At 41.3% G+C, this 19537-nt stretch overlaps 1 protein-coding gene across 2 annotated transcripts in view; it reads left to right on the top strand.

The window, feature by feature from the left end:
* Positions 1-19537, top strand: part of si:dkey-9i23.16 (uncharacterized protein LOC571915 homolog) — a 22809-nt gene that overhangs the window by 2203 nt on the left and 1069 nt on the right. Inside the window, exons 1-5 of one of the 2 annotated variants that reach the window (XM_037975917.1) lie at positions 8441-8487; positions 9315-9414; positions 9524-9634; positions 17128-17184; positions 18723-18878. In XM_037975917.1, the coding sequence (XP_037831845.1) occupies positions 8456-8487; positions 9315-9414; positions 9524-9634; positions 17128-17184; positions 18723-18878 (456 nt within the window). In that variant the 5' untranslated portion in view covers positions 8441-8455. Of the gene's footprint in view, positions 1-8440; positions 8488-9314; positions 9415-9523; positions 9635-17127; positions 17185-18722; positions 18879-19537 lie in introns of those variants that run through there. The other variant, XM_037975918.1, reaches the window with a different exon arrangement.

Below are 19537 nucleotides of genomic sequence, written 5' to 3'. Positions count from 1 at the left end.
GTATATCTGGCAGTGTGGGCCCAGTGAATTATTCTTGACAATACAGCAGAGGAAACGTAAAACCTATTGGAAGGTCCATAGCTGGGATTGGGTTCAATTGGCTGGGCTTATCTAACAACAACCTCAGTCTGTCAGATGAGGGCACCAACTGCACAGGTAGAAGGTGGGATGGGTTCAGAAGACTTAGGTTCTGTCATGGTTTTGGTGTTTTGTAACTTTTGTTTTGTTTTTGGTTATCTGTTAGTTTCTGTGTTCATGCCCTGTCACTATCCACCTCCCCAGTACTTTTCCTATCATGTCTGCCACGCCCATCTACACCTGTTTGTAATCATTCTCACTCACCTGTGCCCATTTTCCTCATTATCCTCTGTCTTTAAGAACCGGTCATTCTCCATCACTCCTCACTGGATCATTCCGTTTGTCTGCATGTCTCCCGCTGTTTGCCATGCCATGCCCTGTCCTGTCCCTTGTTTTTGTATTTTGTTAATGTTAGTTTTGCTGCCACACCAGCCTTTTTGTTTGTTTATTAAAGTTAAATAAATTGTTTTCTTTTATTTTTACTATGAGTCTGCATAGTGGGTTCGCCTCCGTCTCCCCCCTTCTGACAGGTTCATCAATAATGGAGAACTGTTGAGACAAGAAATCTGGTTTAACATTACAGCAGTGAGGATGGTAGGTGATTAAAAGTTGAATCTACCAGAAAATTAGGTCCTACAAGCTTGGCTTAAGTTAATTTGCTTTGCTAATTGTAGATAACAGACAATTTGTGGAGGTTACATAATACTAAAAATTGATACTTATTGCTGGCATGACAGCGTGGCAAATTTCAGTACCTCCCCATGACACTAACTTCTACATGTTTCTGTCAATATATACCAAAATAGTGAAGAATTATCTTTGCCCAGAACTGAACATTTCTACATACACAAATTACATGGCATGGCAAAGTAGATACAGTAAACAGCACAACCTAGAATATCTCAGACAACCCTTTCCAATTCTTATATTTTTAAATGTAAGTATGAAAATTGTGACGCTTTTTATTCTCACCAAGAACTACAAAAAAGTCTCTTACACTGTTGTCCTAAACTAAACAGTTTGTTTTTAGCCCTTGCATTTGAAGAAACTCTTCTTAGAAAATTTTAAATATTGGCTTCAAACCTGGTCAATATACTACTAAGACATGGGGGATTTAAATTAATCAAAAACTTGAGTTTTTGTCTCAGCATTTGAGTGTGACTACACCTCAAACTTTGACATCTCGCCAGGAAACACAAAATAGTTTTAAGCCCAGAAAACATTTGTTCTGCAAAAAAGTACACATTTGATTACAGACCTGTCCTCAGTGCATTTTTCTCTCTGCTCCTGGTGGAAGGCGGACGTTTCGTTTCACTCTGTCTCTCTGTCTCCTGAACCCCCCCGCCCCACCCCTCTCTGCTCTCTTTTTCGGAGACTCTCTTTGCATATTCTCTGAAATTGGTAAACTATGGATCTGGTCAGCTGGTCTCTCAACACAATTGATCAGATTTTCTCGACGAGAAGGCTGGGCAAAGGAGAGCCAGCTTGCCCAGAGAAGACATTCTTTGCTGGATACACAATGGATTCCTGGAGGAAATGGAATATTGTTTGTCTGACGAGTCTGTCTGTGGAAGACGTGGAAGATCTTTACATATTTGGATTTTTGATAGCAGGATTTCTGCTGTTTGGATTAGACAGTTACCTGACTTATCGTCAAATTCGTTTGATGGGTTCGGTGGTCAACAATCAAACTGTGGTTACGGGAGCTGAATCGCAAGTTGGACGTGATCCTTTTACAGGACCGCAGGCTGAATTGCGGTTCTGGAACTCAATAATAATACGGGTAACATCTTGGAGGAAGTTGCTCGCTTGAATCAGGCAGAATTTGGCTGTTTGGATTCGCCATTGAGAAGTATCAGCAAGACTTTCATGGCAGACGAAAACACAATGTCGGCCTGACCCAAAACAATTATTGTTTGTGAATTTGGCTCCCCTAGGCTGACCTTGGTTAGCTATCTTCAAATTCTCCCCGGATTTTATGTAAACAAGATGCTCTGCTCCCTCCTGCCTAAGGACATCTGTGGATCTGCTCTGGGCTGGCTGATAAACATTCCATCACATTATCAAAAACAATGGCCTCTGTGACGTGATTCATGTACTTATCTGCAAACACACACACATAAAATATACATTATACCGTCTTCTCACCATCTCTAACAAACACACACGCACACTTTCCGCTGTTTCTGACTCATCTCTCTCACTCCNNNCCCCTTCCCTCCTTCACTATTTTAATTAGTAATTCTTATGTCGGCTATTAGCGGGCCTTTGGTACTATTAGAAAGTCTTCTGTACCGTTAGTTTTAACATTGTCATGTTTTAGCTTATTTAGCCTTCCTGTGCATTTAGTTTAGTTCTTGTACATTTAGTTTAGTTTAGTTTAGTTTAGTTTATCTTAGCTCATACTTTAGATATTGTCAGATTGTTAGAATCTGTTGTTTAGTTCAGCTTTAACGTTATCATGATTTTATTTAGATTATTTTAGCTACTATTTCGACTGTCTTAGCTCATGTTTAGATATGTTTAGTTTCATGATTTTACTTATCCTACATTATCCTATATTTCAGTTAGATTATACATGATTGATGTGTTTTTTTCCTGTGTTTGATTATGTACCTGTTGTATTTGATTCTGTTGTTGTTTCTGTTGTAAAACGCTTTGAATTGCCTTGTTGCTGAAAAGTGCTATATAAATAAATCTCACTTCACTTCACTTCACTTCACTTCACTTCACTTCACTTCACTTCACTTCACTTCACATGTTAATATGCTACCATGTTCTTAGCTCAGCCCACTGAGAACAGGGACTAACAGGTTTTACTCATAGACATCACTTTCTGTCCTCCTCCTTTTCTTATCTGATTGGAGTTTACTTATAGATGTTGTCCATTTTTAATTGAAAGCCTCATTTTGAAGACATTTTGTTGCCCTGTCCAGTCCTAACCTTCAAACAAACTCCTCCAAGAGATTTAGATGTTTTGTCTAGAGGTGGCGGTGCTTACTGCCAGTAGGTGCAACACAGGCTGGAGTGATACCAAGGTGTGAGGGCTGTTCATTGCTGCTTTTGATTTTAATTTGGATTTAATTTCATATGGATTTGTCTATGGATTTTAATTGAATTCATCTTTAAATTACAGATAGTCAATTCTGGATGTTCATTGTGTTTATTCACCCATTACCTACCTTTAACACCCTGTTTGTAGTCCTTCTCAGAAACTCAAGTCTCGCTATTCATTTTCCTCTGCAACTCGGTCTCAGCTCCTTCTACACTCTCATCTAGTCCATAACCAGGTATCCACTGTAAATCTGCCAACTTCCTCATTAATGTTATATTTACCCACGACCTGTTAAGTAATACTAACCTGCACAAAATTTAAAATTGGCACGGCTTCCATTCTACTCACCTGGTTAATCTTAGTTGCCCAACTGCTTCCGACTCTCCATCAGTGGTTTCTCTGCACCGTGAAGTCCTTGGTGAAAACCTGCAACAAGGAACTGGGGTAAAAATTAAGTAATTCAAGTTCAATATTAATTGTTGTGACTCATCCACTAAGACTCCTGTATCTCTTTTAGAGTCAGCTCACAATGTGTTAAGATGAAGGCGAACCACCATCATCTTCACATTTGTTTATTGTAATGAAATCTTTTAAACCTTTCTCTGAGGGTGATGTCAGTTTTGGGTGCCACCAGATTTCTTGCCACTGCTGATACCAAGACAGATTTTTAATCTTTATCAAAATGAAAAAGTTCTACTTTGACTCTGAAGTTATCACAGGTGTTATGACTTTTATCAGGCTAACAATGTTAGCTAAAGACAACATTTCCAATGCCAGCTTCACAAAGTTGTACAGATCCATCTTCCTGCTTCCACATTTTTCCTCTCTTAGCCCTGGATAATCAGTCCTCCATCAAGTGCCACCGTCTCAAAGCAGCTATTGAAACCAAAGATGTCATGGTTTTGGGTATTCTCTTTGCCCACATGCAGATCACTCACAGAAGACTCGGGTCAAAGTTTTAAAAGTTTTAATAACAAGGCGAATTGTGAAAACTCTTTGTCTTTGCCTGGAAGAAGGGAGGCAGGGACAACCGGGTTCTCTGAAATCAGAGCGGGCAGTGGTAAAAAAGTTGAACTCAATTATGGTAGGTTAATAAAGAATAAAGGTCTTACTTGGGTTGGAGGAGATGGTTCTGCCAGGAGGGGAACCAGAAACGATGGGCCGCTGGTCCTGGGAGCCGTGCAAACAGAACAGCTGGAGGTAGTGATGTGCTGCTCGACACCTCCTGCTCGACACAGTTTCATGAAGTGGAAGTATCATGATGCAGTGTTTTGGTGGCTGTGTCAACACATCAAATATCACATGGCCGCTCCTAAACAAGGCCTCGTTCTTTCTGGTGTCTCAAGCTGCTTGTGACGCGCAGCTCGTCATGCGCAGGAATCCCCAGTGGGCGGGTCTTGTAGTTATTCTCAAGGCTTCAAAATGAGACTGAATATCCACCCAAACTATGGGTTTTTGGAAAGGTGGACATGTTTTTGTATAGTTAGAGAGAGTTTGAAGTTGAGTGGTTGTGTGCATGGATTTGAGTCTGTGAGAGTCTAAGTTTAGACAGTTAGGTTGAGTGATTGTGTGTGATTTCGAGTGCATTTAAAAATATTTGTGAGAATGGATAAAAATCTTTTAATGTCACTCAAACCCTCTTCTTATATGAATCACTATCATGACATCGTAGCATAAAATTATAAGTTCTCAGATAGTATTAAATGAAAATAATAATTCATGGAATAATAATGATATTTACAGTCCAACAAAACAAGGTGTCACTATTGTTAAAAAAGATCATGTTTACTGTAACATCCTCCTTTCAGTTTATAAAGACAAAAACACAGGTTTTGTTGGACAACATGAGCTTTAATGAAAATGGTATGAATGAAACACATACTTGTGATTTAAATAAAGTTATAAATTTTATTCACGTCAACTGCAGTACATAAAAACCACCACCAGATGTTGATATTTTAGGGTTTCTCGAGTGCTTCGTCACAATAGACCATTTTCTGAGCAACTGTCTCAAAGTGGTTCAGTGATTCAGGAAGCCTCGGTTTCACCATCATTAGCTGGACGGGGAGCCTTTGGCGAGCGGACAGGTTTCACAGAGCTATCGAGTTGCCAAATGTGGAACTTGATCCAGAACCGTCATTGGAGATCTTGGAGGCACAAGTAGGAAACCAGGTGGCTGCAAGGAGTACCACTGAGGGCTAATACTCAGGCACAGTAGGACTAGCAACAGGCACCTCTTATAGCCCAATAGATTAGCCTGAATAGATTGCAGGTGTGTCTGATCAGACAGCAGATCCTCCCTCCAGAGGAACAGCAGGTCTGCGGCTCCCTCAGGTGGATGACTGTGGAAACAAAACCCAACACAAAGCCCAGAACCCAGTCTCCCAACAAAAGAAGTTTTGTTTAGCATGCTGACCATTAATAATTTATTTTCAGGGAACCATGCCACAATAAACTGATCACACTTTGGTTCAGTTTTCTTCTCCAGGTTAGGAGTTGCAAATCCACTTCATCTATAGAACTCCTGCTTAGTCTCAGCGCTCAGCTGTCTTGGTGCTGGTTGGCTGACTGACTGATGAGCAGTTGTCTCAAGTGTTGTGTATTGAGAGACAGACACATTTCATTGAGTTCACACACTAAACATGAGATTTCCCACTGAGAACTGATGAAGCTCAATACACATAATTAATAGGCCAGGAACTGAAGTGGTGAATTTTGATCTGTCTAAACCATACAGCTGTCTTGAGTGAGTGACCTATCAGCCATTCATAAAATTGTAGTTGTTGTTGCCAGGTTAAGTCTGAGCCCCGCTATATACAAATCTATTCAAATCATGTATTACTCCTCCGAAATACCATGGTCATATACCATATTTTCCGGACTATGAGGCGCACTTAAAAGCCTTCAATTTTCTGAAAAAACGACAGTGCACCTTATAATCGGCAGTGGCTCAGGTTCAAGCCCAGCTCTGGCAGTCTCAGCTGTTGTGTCCTTGGGCAAGACACTTCACCCACCTTGCCTACTGGTGGTGGCGTCACTGAGCCTTCTGACCACCACCAGTAGGTGACAATGACAGTTTGTAGCGTAAAGCGCTTCTGGGTCCTTGGACTAGATAAAGCGCTATACAAGGGCAAGCCATTACCATAATCTGGAGCGCCTTATATATGTAAAAAGTCATAATGTTGCATACTTGCCAACCGTCCCGCATTGGGCGAGATAGTCCTGCATTTAGCCCCCCCTGTCCCTTGTCCCGCATCACCCTGTGCGGGACAGCTAAAAGTCCCGCATTTGGCCTTGGCCTTGCCTGGCAGCCTGTAGCTGTGCTTCAGCAGTAGCCACATGCACCTTGGCCTGGCTGGCTCATTAATATTCACGAGCAGCCTTCTGCTGGGTTGCATCAGCCACAGTGCGCATGCTTTACTGACGCCATTTTTGAATTTTCTGCTCAAGTAAACACAAGCTAGGCTAAGAAACTAAAAGTTTGGAGTGGTTTTGCCAAGGAAGAGTGGATGGACAGAACACGGGAGACAAGTTTTAAGATAAGTACATTTATTTTGGGTCAGGGAGGGGAAGGGGAACAGGATCTGAAAAAGGGCAGAAGGATTAGTCTTTAGAGCTGCTTGAAGTTCAGAGGCTGATTTGGCAACAGGTGTAATGTGGAGGCTTACGACAGGTGGTAGGGTGCGAGCTCGGAGGTGCGGTTCCAGGAATCCCCAGGTGAGTATTTACAAGGTGCAGGTGATCGGTCATGGTTCCAAATCCCATCGGTTGATATTTACACGATTCTGGTGGAGGTTTGTAGATAGCAGGCAGGTTCCGGTGAAGAGCTGGGTAGGTAGGTCTTTGAGAAGGAACACGGATTAGGCAGATCTTCAGCAGGTGCGCCGGTTCAGTTAAGTAGCAGCAGGGTTTCCAGGTAAGTAGTTCTCAAGCGGCAGGGTGGTGAGCAGAAACAGAATTACTGGTGAGTATACAGAAGGCAAACACAGGTAAGTATCTTTCAAAATTTCTTAGACTTGGTTTTCTGGCTGAGACCGTTTACCCAAGGCACTCAATGCTTCAGCGACAAACTGTTCTCTGCAACTGCCTTAAGAACCCTGAAGCTGAATGATGAGGATCTGCTGCAGCTGTGAGTAATTAGGAAGCCGGCCAATGAAAAGATCAGAGGGAGCAGAAACAGGTAACAGTGGCAGATTGCCACACCCAGCAGATGAACAGTATCTGAAAGTCACGTTTTTAAGACACAAGGTAAAATTAAAGTATTCCCCTTAGCTTTTCCTATGCAGTGAACTATTCATGTACATCTCAATCCTGCATTAATTATGCTATCAGAACTAGTGACTGGTGAAAATAGAAACAGAAAATGTTAAAATGTCATTTCAAAATTTTGCTGCCTTGAAAAGTCTTCATGACACATGCACATGCACATTTGGTCTGGATTCAGAGCATATGAATGTACACATATTTAGTACATATAACATTTGGAGTAAATAGTGAACCAATATTTTAAAAATACAAATGGATATAAGGCAATAAAAAAACTGTTTAGAATGATTTTATAAGGAAACAAATCAGGATTTAGAATACCATAATGACAGAAAATTTGACCCATAGCAAAAGTGTATGCAGCTTTTGACAAAAAACCCTAAGGCTAAGGCTCACATCTGTGGTGTCCTTCAAGCTCAGGTCCTCTACCAGAGGCCTGGGAGTTGAGGGTTCTAAGCAGTATCTTAGCTGTTCCTAGGACTGCGCTCTTTTGGACAGAGATCTCTGAGGTTGTTCCTGGGATCTGTTGGAGATACTCTTCCAGTTTGGAGGTCACAGCTCTGTGACCACTGGTAACACTGAGGCCTTGACACTCCACAACTTCTCTATTTCCTCAAGCTTCTTGTGCTCCTTCGTCCTGATGTTACAGTCACTTGGGGTCGCTACATCTATCACCACTGCTTTCTTCTGTACTTTGTCGACCACCACAGTGTCCGGTTGGTAAGCCATCACCTGTTTGTCAGTCTGTATATGGAAATCCCACAGTATCTTAGCCCTGCCATTCTCCACCACCTCAGTTGGAGTCTCCCACTTTTACTGTGGGACTTCCAGTCTATATTCAGCACATACATATGCACATATAGTGTTATGAATTAAAATTGTTTATTGCATTGCTATGTGTTCTCTCTACTTGATGGATACCTGAAGAAACCTGTTCTAGAAAGAACCCTATTCTTATAAACCTGTTTTTGTGTATGAAATCTGTGTAACTTTCTTTTTCTCTTCAAACATTCAGGCTCTAAACCTAGATGTAACAACCAATTTCTGCGCTAAATTATGGCTGTTCCATGTTACATCAACAGTAGCAAGTACATGACTTCAATCTGAGTTTTTCAGCCATTGTCAGGTTTTGTTTTGGCAGTGTGTTTCTTTTTGTATTTTGTGTCTTGTTTTCTGGTTTCTTTTGGTTTATTTTTGTTGTTGTTTTTCTGTTTGTTACCTGTTTATGTCATTATTCACTTGTCCTCAGTCAGCACTTGTCTTCCTGCCACGGCCATCTTCACCTGTTTCTAATTGTAGTCTCACACCTCTGCCCACTTCCCCTAATTACCCTCAGCTTTAATACCTGGTCACTTTCTCAACTCCATCGCTGGTTCATTGTTTCAATGGGAACATTGTTCTCGTTCCTTGGTTTGCCTCGCCTCGCCTTTTTGTATTGCTTAGAATTTTTGTTATGTTTTGTTTCGCTACCTCGTCAGCCTTTTGTTTTTAGTTTTTTTATTTAAAAATAAATTTTTGTTTTTTTTATAATGAGTCTGAGCTCTGGGTTCATCTACATAGCTTACCTTTTAAAATGCAAATTGCTTTTTCTTGTGTTCATAACTTTTGATAAGTTGGCACCAGCTCTGTTGTAGATAATTTCACATACTGAGTTGATGCTGGTTATTTAGAATCATAAAATTTGACCCATAGCAAAAGTGGGTGCAGCTTTTAGAAAAAAATATGATGAGCAGCTAATCTGAAAAAACATCTGAGTACAGCAGGTGTTTAATCAGTTTCTTTTTGTTATGTAGTCAGGCATCAGTTTTGTTGTTGTTGTTTCTCTTTGGCTTTATACTTTGTGAAAATGTGTTAAAATGAAGTTATTCACCATTAATAATAAAGTCACTAATATTACTGTGGTGGATCTTTGTAGTTTCCTTTTGACTGATAAGATGGCTTCTGAAGGGGCGGAGCTAGGTGCTGGATCCAGGTTATATCATCTCTCCAAATGGTTTGATATTGAATCTGCTGCGGTGAGATCAGGACACCACTCTTCTCGAATAATTTAACTTTAACTGAGCTAAACATCTTTATTTATTTATTCGTTTTTACTAAGGTGTCTGTGTGTGTCTGTGTCAACAGGTGGTGACTATCCTCTTGGGGCTGTTCCAGGTTCTGTTGTCTGCCTCATTTGCTTACACAGATCATAGTCTGCCCAGTCTCTTCGTCCTCCCACTTGTCCTAGGAGTTACAGTAAGTAACTCAAGAGTCAATTCTTCTTTAAATTTTAGCATTTACAAGTTCATTCATTCAAAACACTTTAACATTACTGGAAACAGCTTATTATTACAGATGATATATTTAGGTGAACTTGTCTGAGGTGACATAAAGGAAACTTGAATCAATAAAACATTCTAATAGGTTACCTGCATTTTTAACTTTAAACATTTTTGACTAATCTACTACCTGTTGAAAGGACTCCCAAAAAACAGGAAGCAGCTTCAGGATGTGCAACAGAATTTGAATTAAAGACCTGGCATTTCTTTAAGGAATGCATATCACCCGCCACCTTTTATGCCAGAGTTTTGGATTAAAATCATTTTAAGATTAAAAAGGATGGACTTGTAGCAGCTTTGGTCAAACCAGAATTTTTTTTATCTGCATTCTCATGTAATAATGTGAGATTTCACAAGATGTGTTCATACTCACAGAGAACGACTCTAAGCAACTACAACACCAAACCTCACCTCAATATCTATCAATATGACAAATTTTTGTGCTGGCCAAGGTTAATTACTTGTGGTGGCATCCCAAATTGGGTTGACTCCGAAAGTTAACCAAATGCAGATTTATTACCCAACTATTTATTTTTAGAAAGTTTCATACAAATCTATTTAGTGATTCATGAGATATTTTGCTTCAAACAGATTTGACTCCAAAAGTTAATGGCAAAATTTTAAGAACAGATTTTGCACAGTTAGTGCTCAGAGTTAATGTTGGAAATGACTGAAAAAAATGGCTGAGTTTTAGCCATTTTTTGTTTTCTAAGTTCACTAGCTGTGGCAACCATGTTCAGTGCAGCTGACTGTGAGGATCTGGAGTTAGCTCCGCCTTTGGGCGGCACCGCTAACTTTTCCTTCCACAGCTGATCCTGATTTCTCTGACAAGCTGATCCAGCATTTAAGCCTCCGGCTGAGACCAGACCTTCGCTGGAGCATCAAACCTCTCGGGTTAGACTCTTAGCCACAGGCTCTAACCTCAAGCTGGTTATGTTGTCCTGAAAGTGTTTTTGTGTTGTCTGACTTAGGTTGCTGCCTCGCCTAGACAGTTACTCCCCGACGGGAACTTACCTGGGAACTTCTGGATACTTATCTTTGCTGGACTGCTGGATCTCCTACTTACTGGATCACTGTGGAAACCTTCCTCACCTCCTCTGCACCGTGGAACGCCTCCAGGACCTGTAAGAAAGAAAGAGACATTATTCACTTAGTCAACTAATCTACGCTGAACCGAAGATTGTACCCGAGACTCACCTAGCTCCTCTTGCCTTTCAGACTGCTCCTGATCCCGGCTCACTGTACATTAGTACACCTTGTAAATAAACCCACTTACCTTAAGTTCTGTCTCTGTGTCTGGTTTTGGTTTCGCTCTCTGGACAAACAAACCTGGTTTCATGTCAGTATGCTCCAGCCAAACCAGTCTTGAGCGTCTCCAATTCCAGCCGTGTGGGAAGAGCTTTAGTTAAAAATAGCCATAGATATTTTCCGGAAGTAAAACCTTTTTGGTTTTTTTGTTCTCTTCTCTTCTTTGATAAGTACCACGTCAGCTAAACGGCTTATGTGGGTGAAGAGGGCCACCCTGGAAATGGCGGAATCCTCTCCCCGACCGGCAAACACCGAAGCGGCTTCATTATTGGCCCGACACGAATCCATGATTAATGCATTATGCGAAAGACAACAATCGGAAACAGGCCGCCTCGATCAATTGACTATCCTTACTCAAGAAATTCATCAAAAATTATCTTTGTTAGTGCCCAACACCGCAGACTCCTCTTCCACTTCCGTTCCGACAGCGACGTCACTTCCGGTTCCAACTTCCGGTTCCAACTTCCGGACATTTCCGTGAGGTTCCCTCGCGAACTCCAGAACATTTCTCCGGTGAGATTGGTAAATGTGCAGGATTCCTTCTTCAATGTTCGCTAGTCTTTGCCCGCTCTCTGCAATCCTTTTTCGACGATTCTGCTAAAATTTCGTATATCATCGGACTTCTCAGGGACAAGGCTTTGAAGTGGGCGGAGGCTAAATATAGCTTCCGAGCTATCAGGCTAACTCCCTTCGATCAGTTCATGTTGGGTGTTGGGTACAACGAGACCGAAATCACAAGAAAATTGTCGAACTTAAGACAGGGTCAGCGCTCCGTGGCCCAGTTTGCGATTGATTTCCGCACGTTAGCAGCTACGTCGGGATGGAATGAGTCGGCTCTGAAGGGAGTCTTTATCCACGCACTACAAGAACCGATCAAGGATCAGTTAGCGGGATGGGACGAACCCCATTCAGTAGAGAAGATCAGAGCTGTAGCTGACTGGCCCATTCCCACCGACCGTCGTTGGATACAGAGATTCTTGGGATTTGCTCATTTCTACCGACGATTCATCCAGGACTACAGCAGGATTGCAGCCCCCCTCATACAACTCACCTCCATAAAACAACCTTTCGTCTGGTCTCCGAAGGCACAGTCTGCTTTCGGTGAGTTAAAATCCCGGTTTGTCTCAGCTCCTATCCTGCCTCACCCTAACCCCAAACTACAATACATCGTTGAAGTAGATGTCTCTGACTCAGGTGTGGGAGCCATTCTCTCTCAAAGATCCTCCGATGATAGTAAGGTCCACCCATGCGCCTATTTCTCTCGTCGCCTCTCCCCAGCAGAGAGAAATTATGATGTTGGGAATCGAGAACTGCTGGCTATAAAATTAGCTCTCGAAGAGTGGAGGCACTGGCTAGAGGGTTGTGAGGTCCCTTTTATCATCTGGACTGACCACAAGAACCTGGCCTATTTGCAAACTGCCAAAAGACTGAACCCCCGACAGGCTAGGTGGTCTTTGTTTTTTGGCAGATTCAATTTCACCATCACGTTTAGGCCAGGTTCAAAGAATGTTAAGCCTGATGCCTTGTCCAGATTATGGTGGAGCTCCAGTTCCACCGAGGAGGAGGAGCCAATAATTCCATCCTCCCTGATTATAGGCGCACTTACCTGGGATATAGAAAGGGAGATCCAGGAGGCTCAGCAGACGGAACCTGACCCTGGAGGGGGTCCTCCTGGCAAGACTTACGTCCCGGTAGCTGTTGGACCCAGAGTCCTGAACTGGTTACACTCTCAAAAGTTCTCCTGTCATCCTGGGGTTAATCGTATGATTAAGCTGGCAACCCGTTATTTTTGGTGGCCTAACCTCGCCGCAGATATCAGAGAGTTTGTCACCGCTTGTAACCAACCCCCAGCCGGTTTACTACAACCACTACCCATACCTAGTCGTCCCTAGTCACATATTGCATTAGATTTTGTTACAGGATTGCCTCCATCACAAGGTCACACAGTCATACTCACCATCGTTGATAGATTCTCTAAGTCCGCTCACTTCATTCCACTTTCTAAGCTCCCCACAGCCTTCGAGACAGCAGAGATAATGACCCAGCAAGTGTTCCGGCTGCATGGAATCCCGGTGGACATCGTATTGGACAGATGACCGCAGTTCACATCCCAGGTGTGGCAAAATTTTTGCAAGGGACTTGGAGCTAGGGTGAGTCTCACTTCGGGGTACCATCCACAGTCTAACGGTCAATCGGAGCGCTGCAATCAGGAGTTGGAGGTAGCACTTAGATGTCTGGCCAGCGACAACCCGTCTACCTGGAGCAAGAAACTCACATGGATTGAGTACGCTCATAACACTCACATCTCCTCCGCTACAGAGTTATCTCCTTTCGAGGCTTCCCTGGGATATAACCCACCTAGCTTCGAGTCCGAAATCACTGTCCCCTCTGTGCAGGCCCACCTACGGAGGTGTAGGAGGATCTGGAGACAGGCCAGGAGGGTCCTTCAAAGAACAGTCGAGCAGAATAAGAAATACGCCGACCGTCACCGCTCTTCTACACCGGGATACAAGGTGGGCGACAAGGTGTGGTTATCGACTAGGGACATTCTATTGAGGGGCACATCAAAGAAATTGGCCCCTCGTTTTATTGGACCATTTCCTGTAGAAAGACTCATAAATTCAACATCAGTTCGACTCACCCTCCCGGCATCCATGCACATCCACCCTACTTTTCACGTTTCTCAGTTGAAACCGGTTCTCTGAGCCCACCTACCGTCCTCCCCCCTCCCGCCCGGCTAATCGACAATCATTTGGCGTTTACAGTAAATCGCATCATCAACGTCAGGCAGAGAGGCAGGGGTTTCCAATATTTGGTAGATTGGGAGGGCTATGGACCTGAGGAGCGCAAATGGGTTCCCAGGTCATTTATTTTAGATGCAACCTTGATTGCTGACTTTTATAGGGCCCATCCTGATAGGTGTCTCAGATCGCCAAGGGGCAATCATTAGAGGGGGGGTACTGTGAGGATCTGGAGTTAGCTCCGCCTTTGGGCGGCACCACTAACTTTTCCTTCCACAGCTGATCCTGATTTCTCTGACGAGCTGATCCAGCATTTAAGCCTCCGGCTGAGACCAGACCTTCGCTGGAGCATCAAACCTCTCGGGTTAGACTCTTAGCCACAGGCTCTAACCTCAAGCTGGTTATGTTGTCCTGAAAGTGTTTTTGTGTTGTCTGACTTAGGTTGCTGCCTCGCCTAGACAGTTACTCCCCGACGGGAACTTACCTGGGAACTTCTGGATACTTATCTTTGCTGGACTGCTGGATCTCCTACTTACTGGATCACTGTGGAAACCTTCCTCACCTCCTCTGCACCGTGGAACGCCTCCAGGACCTGTAAGAAAGAAAGAGACATTATTCACTCAGTCAACTAATCTACGCCGAACCGAAGATTGTACCCGAGACTCACCTAGCTCCTCTTGCCTTTCAGACTGCTCCTGATCCCGGCTCACTGTACATTAGTACACCTTGTAAATAAACCCACTTACCTTAAGTTCTGTCTCTGTGTCTGGTTTTGGTTTCGCTCTCTGGACAAACAAACCTGGTTTCATGTCACTGACTTCAAAAAGTAATCAGTTGTAGACACATCCAGTGATTACTTTTTGAAAGTTTAATCTTTTTATCTGTCCAGTGGTACATGAGATGCAGTATATCATCCACCAGGCGTTTATTCTCAGTTTTTGTCTGAATTCTCAGACATATGGCATAGGGAGTAAGCACTTAATAATACATCCTCACGATCCTGTTCTGTCTGACCATTTTTTAATAAACTTCAAATTTACATTGACTAACTACACAACCTCTGAGAGTAAATGTCATTACAGTAAATGTTTATCAGATTCACCTGCAACACCTGACAGAAGGAAGGATGGGTAGGTTATTTTTGAGACTTAATGTACTGTTGGGTGGTTATATACTTTTAAGTCTCATGCATTGAGTGTCAGGATATAGTGAAATGATCCCAGTTTGCTGACTCATTTCAAGTAATTAAGAAAAAAAAATAAAAAAGGAAAGGGAAAACAGTGGCCTAGTGGTAGAGTGTCCGCCCTGAAACTGGGAGGTTGTGGGTTCAGTCATACCAAAGACTGTAAAAAGGGGACCCATTGCCACCCTGCTTGACACTCAGCATTATGGGTTGGAATTGGGGGGTTAGATCACCAAATGATTCCCGAGCGCGGCACCGCTGCTGCTCACCGCTGCTGCTCACCGCTGCTGCTCACCGCTGCTGCTCACCGCTCCCTCAGGGGATGGGTCAAATGCGGAGAACAAATTTCACACACCTGAGTGTGTGAAATTTGTTTTTTAAAACCAAAAACTTACATAGAGCAGATTGCAGGGAACATGAGGAGGGAGACACTAGGGCAACCAGACAGTACATCACAGCAAAAATGAACCAGTAAGTGGAAAACATGAACAGATTTTAAAGACAGATGGTAATTTGGGGAAGTGGACACATAGGCAGGGGCAGGTGTATCAGTGATTGGCTGAGGATAGGTGAATGGTGACAGGAACACAAAGAGCACAGGGGGCAGACTACACAACAGAAGGACTAAACACAGATCACATATGACCAAAATAAAATTATAGAAAACCGAGAGAAAATAAAACCGAACACACAAGAACTTATTAAACTGAAAACAGGATTAACCAGTAAGAGAACAGAACTAGAGAAACAAGAAAAAACAATGAACCTAAATACAAAAGAAACTTAAAGAATAATTCAAACAAAACTCAAATCTTGACATTGAGAGTGAGACAAGCAACTAGTTCACATGCCATAAATGACATTTCTTACTCTGAGAAGTGATAAAGCTTATTTTATCACTTAACAAAATTAATAGTTTATAAATAGACAGGTGAAATATGATCTCATTTTGGATCAACTGATGCCTTTTTATAGAGCTTTTTGGACACCTACATAAAGAATTACAGTATTCCAGCCTAGATCTGATAAATGCATTGAACAGTTTTTCTGCATCATTTTGGAATAAGATGTTTTTAAATTTAGTGATATTATGCAGATGGAAGAAAGTGGTCCTGGTAACATTTTTAATGTTGGGGTTAAATGACATATCCTGATCAAAAATGAGATTATTTACATTAGAATTAGAGACCAAATTAATACCATCCAGAGGAAGTGAAAGGCTGCAAAGTTTATTATTAAGATCCTCAGATTACAAGTTTGTCTTATAGACATAGAAACTGGATAGATTAATTTTCTGTTTTTAAACTCAGGTCCAAAGACCACTACCTCTGTCTTGTCTAAGTAATTGATTGGATTTATAGGGTTTCATGGATAAATATAACTGTGTATCATCAGCATAGCAATGAAAATCTATGTGGGAGGAAACTGGAGTACCCAGAGAAAAACTGTATGCTGCAATTATACAATTATACAGTATATATATATATATATATATATATATATATAGGTATGGACACAAGTCCAAGGTCTGAGGACAGGAGAATATCATTAGTAACTTTCAGCAGTGCTGTTTCTGTGCTATGATGAGCTCTAAACCCTGACTGAAACCTCAAACAGATTATTTCTGTTCAGATGTTCACACAGTTTATTTGCAACTACTTCCTCAAGATTTTTTCAGAGGAATTGGAGATAAGATATAGGTCTATAATTGGCCAGAGCTCCCAAATCAATATCAAATTTATCAACAAGAGGGTTAATTATTGCGACCCTAAAGCCCTGTGGTACATAACCATTCATGAAAGACAGATTAGGCAGTTCTAATATGGGGATACTAATTAAAGTAAATATCTCCTTGAACAGTATGGTTGGAATGGGATCTAGCAGACATGTTGATGGTTTGGATGAGGCTTGACAATTTAGAAAGCTCAACAGGACAGCCATGCTCTATTGGCCCCAAGGTCTTGGGCCCCCTAATGGATATCACCACTTTATTACTGACTTATGTCAGCCACTTATAATGAAAAACATTAGTATTAATCCCAGTTTTTGAAGAAATCTGTAAAGTAGGCCATAATTCTTACTCATGACATGACATGACATTCATTCATTCTCTCTCTCTCTCTCTCTCTCTCTCTCTCTCTCTCTCTCTCTCTCTCTCTCTCTCTCTCTCTGTTTCAGATTATAGCTGGAGGATCTCTCACATTGGCTAATGAGAAAACCCCAAGCAGACTACTGGTAATTTCAAAATGCTTAGCAGTCAGACTTTAATTAAAGTTCTATATAACCTATTAGGACAAGTTTTTGATGTATTTTTAAAATTATATATTACATTTTCTGAAGGTCAGAGAACATTCCTTTCAAGAAGTATTCAATTTCTAAAAAGTAAAAGGTTACACTGTACATACTGTAGATTCCCGGGCTCCATCTCTCAACTAGTTTTAAAAATAAACATATTTTCTGTTGCATTTGTTTTGGTGAAAAACAAGTTATATATTTTAAAACCACTGTTTGTTGTGTATCTATGTAGACAGGAAATAAAGAGCTTTTCAGAACTGATGATGTAGCAGCTTGTTTCACACGTGCCCACCACTAAAACAGAGAAACACTGAAGTGGCCACAGAGCCACCAGGGGAGGTTTTTGGCAATAAAATAACAATTAAAATTTTACATTAATTAATAATTGTTAAAGTTTTTTAATGTTATTTTTGTTAATAAACTATCAGTCACTTCCTCAATCTGAGAAACAAGAGAAACTAATCTAGAAAGATAAGCCCCCTGCACAGTATGTACCACCTGCAGACTGAGGAAGTGGCTGATACTAACAATTCCTACTAGTGGCTAGAAAGAGCTGGACTGAAGGACAGCACAGAGACATTAATCATGTCTGGTTAAAAAAAATCAGGCACACTCAAACTGCAGGAAAATGAGAGACAGTGATAAAACGTTTTTCCACCACTATTTTTAGTTTTTCATCAGCCCTCAAAAGAGAGAGATAGAGAGAGGTAGAAAAGCCCTAGTAACTTTGGGTCAATTTGAACCGAAGGCCATGGGAGTGTCAAAGGCAAGTATTTTGTCCTAAATTAAGCAGAATAAAAGTGAAACTAACTGTGTATTTTTAAACATGCTGTTGGTCTCCATGAGCCCTGCCCTGCTTCTCAGAAAAGCTGTTCTTTGCTCTGGCCCAGCACAAAGTTGGTGCTGAATTATCACCTGTTTTTGTACTAGAGCCAGAGCTTACAGTGATGGTAACAGAAACTGGTACTAAGTGAGCTTTGGCTCCAGGTTAGCACTGTCTCCCATTTTGTTGAAAAGCCTTAGAGACAAACAAGACAGACAACTTTCACACTCTCACTCACACCTAGTGATAGTTCAGAATAATCAGATAACCAAATATGAATGTTTTTAGTTTATGGGAGGAAACCAGATTAACCAGATTAATTTGTGCACAGAGAGAACATGTAAACTCCACACAGAAAGGCACCAGTCAAGAAGCGAACATGAGAACTTCTTGCTGTGAGGTGACGGCTCTAATCACTGCTCTGCTGTGCATGCTTTTTTGTTGTTTAAAAAAATAAATAAAAGATTGTTAAAAAATATCTGCCCGAGTAGTGTAAACACAGCCTTAAAATATCTCAGTCATATATTTGACACCAACTATAGCCAGTCATTAGTGTTAAAAACACACACAAGTCACTGCAACAGAATGTCATTCTGTATCAAATTCATCACATTGCCTTCCTAACACTGCCTAATCTGTGCTGCCTATTCCACAGCTCTGCGGTTGTGTCTGCAGTAATATCCTTGGTCTGTTGGGGTCTCTGCTTGCCTTCTGCATTTTCTTCTACACCATCCAGACTGATCATATCGAAGAAAAATGTCCAGATGATTTCAGTTACTCGTATTCCATCTGTCCCCCGGCAAGACTTGCGGTCAGTTTGATCAAACGTCTTTTTTACTTTCTTGTTCAGTGTTTTCTTATTTTTTTTCCATGTAATTTCCACTTTATGTAGACCTGTCAATATTAGACATGGGCCATTATGAGATTCTGATTTTATGACAACCTTGAGCAAATAGCCCACGAATTGACAGTATTACAGTATTAAAACATAATTTACCAATTTATTTTTATTTAAAAACAAAAATGCAATTACTATAACTTTTTCTGCTTATATATTACATTTTATATAAATTGTTTATACTGTTTATAAACTATACTGTACATAATTCAAGATGCATACATCCATCTATCTGGCATATTTATAACACATTTACACATCTTTTCGACCCACATATCTGTATATCATGTTCATATCTTAGTAATACAATAATAAATATTTTACACTTGCTGTTTTATGCACTACTGGTTAGATGCCAAACTGGATTGTGTTGCCTTGTACTTGTACATGTGTAATGCCAATATAGTTGAATCTAATCTAATCTGATATTACTCAACAATGTGTATTTTAAAGGTATAAAATACACATACGCTCGGTGAAGCAAACGAAACGTAATAACTTTTACATGCAACGCCCGACATGCACCAAACTTGGTATGAGTCATCCCTGTGGGATGCCCGACGATCCTATGT

This window comes from Kryptolebias marmoratus, linkage group LG6 (genome assembly GCF_001649575.2).
Source record: "Kryptolebias marmoratus isolate JLee-2015 linkage group LG6, ASM164957v2, whole genome shotgun sequence".
NCBI lineage: Eukaryota > Metazoa > Chordata > Actinopteri > Cyprinodontiformes > Rivulidae > Kryptolebias > Kryptolebias marmoratus.
Note: the sequence above shows the minus strand (reverse complement) of the source record. Positions and strands in the feature narration are given on the sequence as shown.